The sequence below is a fragment of the Oncorhynchus nerka genome, linkage group LG7 (assembly GCF_034236695.1).
Source record: "Oncorhynchus nerka isolate Pitt River linkage group LG7, Oner_Uvic_2.0, whole genome shotgun sequence".
Classification (NCBI taxonomy): Eukaryota; Metazoa; Chordata; class Actinopteri; order Salmoniformes; family Salmonidae; genus Oncorhynchus; species Oncorhynchus nerka.
In genome coordinates this window covers 79,608,247-79,617,151 of record NC_088402.1, presented here as the reverse complement: position 1 = coordinate 79,617,151, position 8,905 = coordinate 79,608,247, and the positions used below count along the sequence as shown (strand labels likewise).

Sequence of the window (8,905 nt, the reverse complement as noted above, 5' to 3'; positions counted from 1 at the left end):
AGGGTGAGGGGTCAATACAAACCTATAGGAGATGATCCCATCCGGCCATCACCACCACCATGATCCCTGGGCCTCAGCAGTTCAGCTCCTCTATTGACGACAGATCACAGACATCACTGACATCAGAGGATGGAGGAGAAAACTAATTAGCAGTATCAGTTAATCAATAATCCCTGGGGGGGGCTACTGGTTTGTTTTATTCCAGTTGTATTTTTGAAGCTTGAATCTTTCCCTTCTCCATTCTGAACATGAGCCCAGATTGTTTATCATCACCTGTCCCTGTAAATGTGTCTGTTTTGGGGATACAAGCTGTTGAGAGGGAGACTCCAGATGACTTGTTTTTCTTCCTGAGGTCTATGTGATAATATCACTCCTGTTGCCAGGAAGTGTACAACCACTTGTATTTACGCCACTGAAAAGATGGTTGCACTTCTTCCTTGTAAAAAAAATCTATTTTTAATTCGTCCAGTGGCTACTGGGATCATTATTATTTTTCATTCAACAATGACATGTATTTCCATGAAGGGAGAGGAGAGATGCTCATACCAGTTTTTTTCTTTATATCCCTGCAAACCCCTTTCCTCCTCCCTCTGATGAAAGCCGTTAGAGAAATACAATTTCTAATATCTCCACACAGGTCTGCGATCGACTGAAAACAAATGTATATTCAGGCGGTAAACAGAACGAGTTTTATTTATTGAGTGTAGGGGAGAGAAACAGGCTAGCGTGTGAACCCTGGGTAACCTCGCGAGCTGACAACAAGATGGATAAGTGTTGCATGCAAATGCGCGGAGGGAAGGAATATATCGCACTCAGTCATTCAGCTCATCGCTGCCTGTAGAATTCCATTACCTCCCCCAGCTGCGACCGGGTTTCAGGGGTGTAGTCTATAGAAGGTTGTATGCCGTTATAGGCCTAAATCGTTGATTATATAGAATTGCTTTGTAATTACTGTTGCGGATAAATATGATGTGATCAGGTTAGTGATATGGTCTTTGATAGAAAATAATGTTATATGTGATAATAATAATTTAAACAAAAATGCAGATGACAAATACAATGAATAACAAGAAAACAAGAACAGCATAGTAACAATGATATATGCTTTATAATAATCATAATAATACGATAATTAGTAGGCCTACAATAATAAAAATAAACAAGCCATTACTTTATTGCAATGTTGGTGTACCGGTATATGTTATATTACACACTAAACACACTAAACTCAAGACTATCCACAAATTCATTTGAAGGAGAAAAAAGTTTTGTGGCATCCCCACCTACTTCGGTCTCACCCAGTCAATATCTGGAGCGCAACAGACATGATTACTTTATCATTAATAACGTTATAATTATCTTTATTTCTAAACATCCTTCAATTAAGGCTAAATACAATTGTGTAACCTTTCTAAATGATTTTGTTCACGAGCTAATACTAATATGTTTTCTCATGTTATATGAATGTGGTGGTATAGATTTTTCTATGTAATCTGAAAATATACACATTTAATGTAAAGGGCAATTAAACAGGTTTAGCTCTGCTTGTAGTACAATGAAATGAGGATAAGCGTCTAGGAATATACACGTAACTATGGGAATTATATCGGATGAACAAAATGGAATATAAAGTTTGTTGTTGTATTCCTTTATTTATTGAATTAGCGCTTTTACAATTTCCCATGCCACGTCTCGAAAAATGAAAATATACTTTACTGTCGAGAAAAAGGCTTGCTGTGTTTGTGGAATAGTAAAGATCTAGTCCTATTTATCTGAAATAACAGCATTGAATGTGCAATATTGACATAGTTAGATCATTTATAGTTACTGACTTTATATTGGTTTAGCATCCCATTTCATTAAGTAAACTGTGTAGAGGCTGCATAGCTAATTGTCGGTAATTGGGAACACAAACCGGAACGTGCATGTCCACCTGTCACCACCGATGTTCCTAGTTATTCGGAGACTATTGACAGTTCCGATGCCAATGGGTAGTCTAGCGGTTAAGAGCATTGGGTCAGTAACGGAAAGGTCGCTGGTTCGAATCCCAGACCTGACTAGGTGAATCTGTCGATGTGCCCTCGAACTAGGCACTTAACCCTAAATGCTCCTGCAAGTCGCTCAAGATAAAAGGGTCTGCTAAATGACTAACGTGTAAATGTCAGTGAAGAGCTCGACAGCCACGGTCACGACCTTTGAACCCATTAAGTGTGTCTTTCACATGACCTTTAGCCCTGCACTGATCACGGCCTCTGCGGCTGAAGAAACCATAATCGCAGTATAATTGTGTACGAGACTAATGTCAATCAATGACTAGTCTGGATTCCCTTAGTCTATTATATTTTGAGGGTTTTCGTATAATGAACGGCTTAGGCCTATATTCATATTGGCAAACATTTAAATCCAGGACCTGCTAACAAATTGCATTACTTTCATTGGACCTTAATAAAACCAGTTATAAAAAAAACATCTAGCCCTAATCGTTTATAATTGATAACAACAAAGCTGGCATGATAGTCACAAAGTTGGTAGATCACCGCAGGCCTGCAGCACTGTGTGGTACAAACATACCACAGCTGACGTCATCTTACCTGTGCCTGTTTTAAAAACGAACAGTGATACTTTGATGAAAGCCAGACTTCCGAAGCGTCGGTCCATCGTCTTAGCAAACTTGACTTACTTGTTTCTCCATATCCCAGTCCTATTTGATGACCAAGTACCCCTTCTATGGCCTTCTAATGCGTAAATCCTACGCATTTAAACAGCCCTGTTTGAGAAAAGAAAGTTACCATGAACGATGGGGACTAAACAGCTATTGTCTGCTGTACTGGAGTTTGTTCATTTGACCACATGAAATGAGTCTACAACTTGATTGGCTTGATTAATCAGTGTGTTGTCCCCGGTGGATGACATAGATGTCCATCTATTGGCCAAGACCAAGAGGGCACGTCATCTCCATCAATCAGAGATCGAATTTCTCCAGGGCATGTCCCTCTGACTGTCTATGGTCGCTATCTCGGTCATCCATGCGTTATTGGGTGTTAGCTAGAGGCCACCCGTCCATGAGTCCTATAACCGTTTGACCGATCCAATGATTATGCGTAGGTGATAATGAATTTGTATCAAGAGTTAACGTGCGATGGGGAGAGTAGCGCTCTGTTCGCAGGGGGACACCGACCAGGGGAGGTCAGGATAGGTGACTTGGGCCAGATCATTTCTCCAGAACTTGGAGCTGGCAATGAGGGTAACTCTTTATCAGAGGGTGACCCGGGATATTCATTACAACACAGTTACCCGTCTTTCTCCGGTGCCAATTCTGCGACCGACTGCACGGTAACTCAGCTACCAGTCTACTCAGGCTCGAGCAGCTCTCCTCTGACACAGAGTCAGGGCTTTTCAACCACGCCACCGGCCTGCATTCACTACTCTCGTCTCCCCTCCTACCTCCGGGTGCAGGAACACGACTTCCCGGGACTTGGATACTCCTCTTCCACACACATTACCGGGACTGAGGCGCTAGCGCACGCAGAATTCGGGTCTATAAATGCGCACATTAAAATCTACACTCACGGTGGGTCTAATGTTCACTTTGCTGTTGTGGACAGTAGCTCTCACTCCGACCCCAAGTGTAAGGTACCTGAACTAAGTCACAGGAGCAAAACTTTTGATTGGATGAACGTGAAGAAGAGAAGTCAAGCTCGGACGGGTAAGTTTTGGAGTTTACATTTCCATTTGGAAAGACAATAAGCATCTTATTGACAAACTACTTTTTAAACATTGTATTTATTGTTGATACGAAAAACAATAGCACCTATAACTTTTAGTAAACTGCCCATTGATTCATCAACACAGCCTACTATTGGAAAGTATACATTTTAATGTGCCATATTCACAATTCAGTATGAAGGACAGTGCTGTGCTGTGAGAAAGTACAGACTAGGCGACTGTGCAACGGGCAACAACGTGTCACGTGTTCGAGCGTGGATGAAGTTTCGTAAAGTCGCTCAACATCATCAACAACAAAAAATTAAATAAGAAAATTATACATTTGGATGCATGTAACCTATTTTTCAGCAAGTGATGGCTCAAAATGTACGAATACATGCATACTTGTGAATTTACCTTTAACAAAACCTCCAGCAAAAATATGAATATGATAACTGTAGTAGTTACGATTCCTGAATCAGCCTACTACAATAACCATATGTGACAATTGAACTATGTATTCTACCCGGATTAGGATAATCGGAATCGACTAGGATGCGGGCAGGGGAGGCTGGGCGAGGTGTACATGGTTATTACACAGTATAGGCCAACTTGCCTCTCTCTACCTATTGGGCGCAGAAAAAGGGTGGAGATATTTCCCACACTATAACACAATAGAAGGGAATAAAATAAAATAAAATAATAGAATATAATTAAATATAATAGCTATCCACGTGCTTTGCTTTCACATCATTGTGCTCCGAAAATGCAATATTGCCTGAGTGTGCAGTGTGCAATGCTGCTAATCTTAAATTTAGTCAAACGCACTCCCTATAACGTTAGTAACATTAGAGCTCTCTGCCTATTGATTATCTGTCTGTACAGTAATGAGAGCCTTGTGTATTGATCTCAGTGCCCAGCACCTTTACATGTGTCCATTTTAACCGAATCATTGTCACATATCATCAGTCCACCAACATCTCATGAGCCTTTATTGTGACACTCAGCATAAACGTTCTGATTTCACAGAAATTAGATTATACAACTCATGTAGAATACGTGGTATATTTAAAAAAAAAATACCTTGAGTATCTTGACTTTGCCCATTAAAAGTAATTTCTCATCCTGACAAAGAGATGTCGTCTCACAAGACCTCACAGCATAATATCTACATCTGAGTATCCAGTGTGAGGTGAAAAGGGAAAACTGTGAGCTCACAGCCTTCGGAAGAATTGCATCTCAAACACATCTGAATAAAGAGATGCTTTATTGGGGTGATATGGACCCAATAGAGATCCTTCTGTCTGGTTCTATTATGATGTGCAATCTGGGCCTGTATTCACAAAGCGCCTAGGAGTGCTGATCTAGGATCAGTTTGCCTTTTTGACCACCATGAATACAAATGATATGGACAGGGGGAACGCTTCATGAATACGGGCTCCAGAGTTTGGAGATGACCTTCTTTGTTGTCCGTCTCAGAGACATAAGAATACAGCGGAACAATGAATGCTGTCGACGCTTATCAGTTGGTACCAGGCTGACAGTTCATATAGTCACCACATATGTCTTCATTTACATTGATAGTTTATGTTGCTTGCCAGGACTGCTATCAATGTCCTCTAGCCAGCGTTCTGACCTATCATACAAACAGCTGTAAAGATATTGATATAGTATCTGAAAGGATGATTTCCAGGGTTGGAGTAGATCTCTTTAGCGCCACATTGTTAGCAGTAGTATGATTAGTGACAGCAGCAGCAACGTTTCAGGGGGGTATATTAGTCTTGGCACGAAGCAAAGCATCCCTATGTTCTCTCTTGCATAAAGGCCTATCACCCCTCTGCCTCTTGATCTGCTGGTACAGTGTATATACTCCCAGTGTGTCATTCTTCGATTATGCTCTGACAGCACCTGAATTACTGTGGGCAGGATGCCCAGATGGCTGAGGCAATGTGTATCGATCTCTCTCTCTCTCTCTCTCTCTCTCTCTCTCTCTCTTATCGTCTTTCTCTCTCTCTCTCCTTGGCTGGGAAGGCCTCGGCTCGGCGGCCTGCCCTGGCTCTGCTGGCTGACTATTTCTAAAGCGTGCAAGTCATTCTTCAAATATTTTCATTTTACGCCTTCTGGCCAGCGCCAATTTCTATTATCTTAGACGTCATTAATCAGAATGTGATTATCTATTCATGAGAGCCAAAGCGCTTATTTACTTACTGTACTGTTTTGTCTGTCGAGGTTTTTTCATATTCACTATTGGCTACTGCGCTCTCATTTCAGGTTAGGTTTGGTAGCCTCTGTATATGTAACGTGCCTCTGACATTCTTCTTTGTCTAAAACATGGATGTTAACATTTATCATATGAGCTTTCTGTTCTCTCTGATATAGGCCCTGTTAGATAGCCTATACCTGTACTGTGATATACGTTATTAAATCCAACACCTGTCCTCGTGGTACAGATACAACAGTATCAGGACCTTCACAGCTGAATGTTTGGCACAAGAGCATGTGAATGTGGCGCTAGAGCCAAGTTTCCCCCGCGCATTCATCTAGTCCAATTTATGGATGTTAATACACTTAACCAATGAACTGAATTAACCTGTTTAATATATGTTTTATAAGTAATTGTGATGGATATAAACCGGTAGTGATTGATATAAACCGGTAGTCATACATGTTGTACTGTCTATATTTTATGGCTGGGTTACTTCATTGAATTCAGTCGATATATTTATACTATACCTGTGTTTTAACTGTCTTTTCAGCCAAGATGCACATGGCCTGTGGATTAAGTATAGTCGCTCCAGGCGTCAGTATGGACAGAGGAGGTGGAAGTAACCACAGCATTCCCACCGATGGGCATCATATTACCGCTAACGGGGTACTAAGGACCAATTTCACCACCAAACAGCTCACAGAGCTCGAGAAGGAGTTCCACTTCAACAAGTACCTGACGCGAGCCAGACGCGTGGAGATCGCGAGCGCCCTGCAACTGAGCGAGACGCAGGTGAAGATTTGGTTCCAGAACCGGCGCATGAAACAGAAGAAATTAATGCGCGAGGGTCTTCTCCCGGTGGCCCCTTCCGTGTCCTCGAGCTGCTCAGAAAGCTCACGCTCCAACAGCCTGGACACTTATTCCTCTCCTGGACAACTTGAACCGACCTCATGCTCTCCCAAACACCTGCCGCCCATTAACACTCAACTAGAGGAACTGTCTCATGCATTACAAAACAAGGTGTGTAATAGTGGCAGACAGTATCATCAACATGCAGGTTCTTTGATTCTCCATTAGGAGGAATTTCTTCCTTAATTGGTTAATCAGGGTCATGTTGTTTTTCACACAAAAAACAACAACACGGAAAGCAGGGTAAGTTTTGTGAACTCCAGAATGTGTTATTGTAAGTGTTTGAGTCAGTGATTCCTCATTTTAGGGGCGCTTGTAGGCCTACCTGAGACTTTTCATTGGAGTAGCCTATTCAAGAGGACATTTGAGTTGCGCTCGCTTGTCAGGTGAAATAATATAATGATTATTGCACTTTATGAGTTCATATCAAATAACATAACTTTATTCAGACAATCAATATTATTATATTTATTTGTGTATTTAGTAGGCCTACTAAACTTGATTTAGTTATTTATTGTCTCTTGCATGTCATTAAAGCATCACTACATTAACGTTGTGGCCAGCTCTTTCTTCGGTACAGCCTACTTAAAATATTTTGGACTAAAAAGTCTACATTTCCGTCAGGGTTTATCTTGTATTAAAAGAATATCCAATTCATTTGACATTTTCCAGTGAGTTTCAAGTACCGCATAAGGCTGAAAGCTATTACCAAAATAATTTATATCAATAGCCTATCTAAAGTAAATTTATTTTGTTTATACACATTTTGAATAACTTAAAAGTGATTTGAATTGTAATATGTTATATTGACCTATTTCATGTTCTTGAATATGTATTTTTGCATTTCTTTTTCTTTCTCTATTCAACATTGTTGGTTCATCTCTCTCTCTCTCTCTCTCTCTCTCTCTCTCTCTCTCTCTCGTTTCACTTTCACCCGTTGTTTTTCTTTTTCTCAATGGTTTTAATTATCCCGCCAGCACTGAAGGATTCTTGTGGTAATTGACTGATATATCTATTGACTGGCAGGTTTAATGCAATGATCAAAGTTAATCATACCATTTGAATCAAATATTTGAACGCATTTCAACGGAACTGCAAGAGCAAATGATGGTAGAATCCTCTTTCCTAAACTAGTGAGCTATAGCCTAATCATAAACATATTTCAGAAAATAAGAATCCACTTCTTGAATATTTTTTACAGTTTGAACACTCATGGTTCGACGATAAAACGCTCTCTAAACTGCCATGTTCTCTTATAAATGAACAATTGAATTGCCTGGGCACGCACGACACCTCTGAAATGCATTCGGTAGAGATTCGTTTAATGCCTCATAAAAACGTTATTAATGGTGTAACAGGTTATCCGGGGTGTTAATATATAGGACTTATAGCTTAATGTCACCTTTAAAACCACACAAGTGATAATCCATTTTTTTGTTGAAATATCGAATACGCTCCTAATTTAATTTAGTAGATTAGTTTTTGTGTGTGTTATTTATCACCAGTAAATGTGGTGCAGGGCTGAAAATTACAAAACAATTGGAAACACGGAATTGCTTCATTTACTTGGTGTAAACTATTGGCCTACTTACCAATGCCTTCATTTAAATTAATTGCAAGTGTAGACAATTGTACTTGTATTTTGGGATTTTCAATGCATATTTTTTGACATGAATGAATATGCCACTATTATAGAGTTATTATGGACACATGCACATAAGTTTGTGCAAGTCATGCTAATGTATGCAGTTACTCCAGAGTTCAACTCTGACCCGGTGACCTTCAACATGCCTACAGACGACAGTGATCTGGTCAGTGAGTCAAGGAGAGAAAGATGATCCTTCATCTGGGTGACCTCAGAGGCTCACAAGCTTTTTGGCTTTTTCAACAAGGAAAAAACTTTTGTTCAGGACAATATTTCATCCAGCATTGAAACGGCCCGAGAAGAATAGTATTCTATAGCCTGATACTAGAGCACTATTCATTTTACTATAATTATGGATCTGTTACGATCATGCTTATTTTTTGATAACATTCCATTTTGTAGTCCTTCATTGCATTTCATTTTTTATTAAATTGTTATGC

At 40.1% G+C, this 8,905-nt stretch overlaps 1 protein-coding gene across 1 annotated transcript; it reads left to right on the top strand.

Moving 5' to 3' along the window:
* The first annotated feature begins 2,979 nt into the window (after positions 1 to 2,979).
* LOC115132858 (homeobox protein Hox-C1a-like) lies at positions 2,980 to 6,942 on the top strand. Its single transcript, XM_029665597.2, is given in 3 exon segments — positions 2,980 to 3,706; positions 6,462 to 6,775; positions 6,778 to 6,942. Coding segments are annotated over 3 exon segments (984 nt in total). The 5' UTR covers positions 2,980 to 3,111; the 3' UTR covers positions 6,853 to 6,942.
* Positions 6,943 to 8,905: the final 1,963 nt, after the last annotated feature.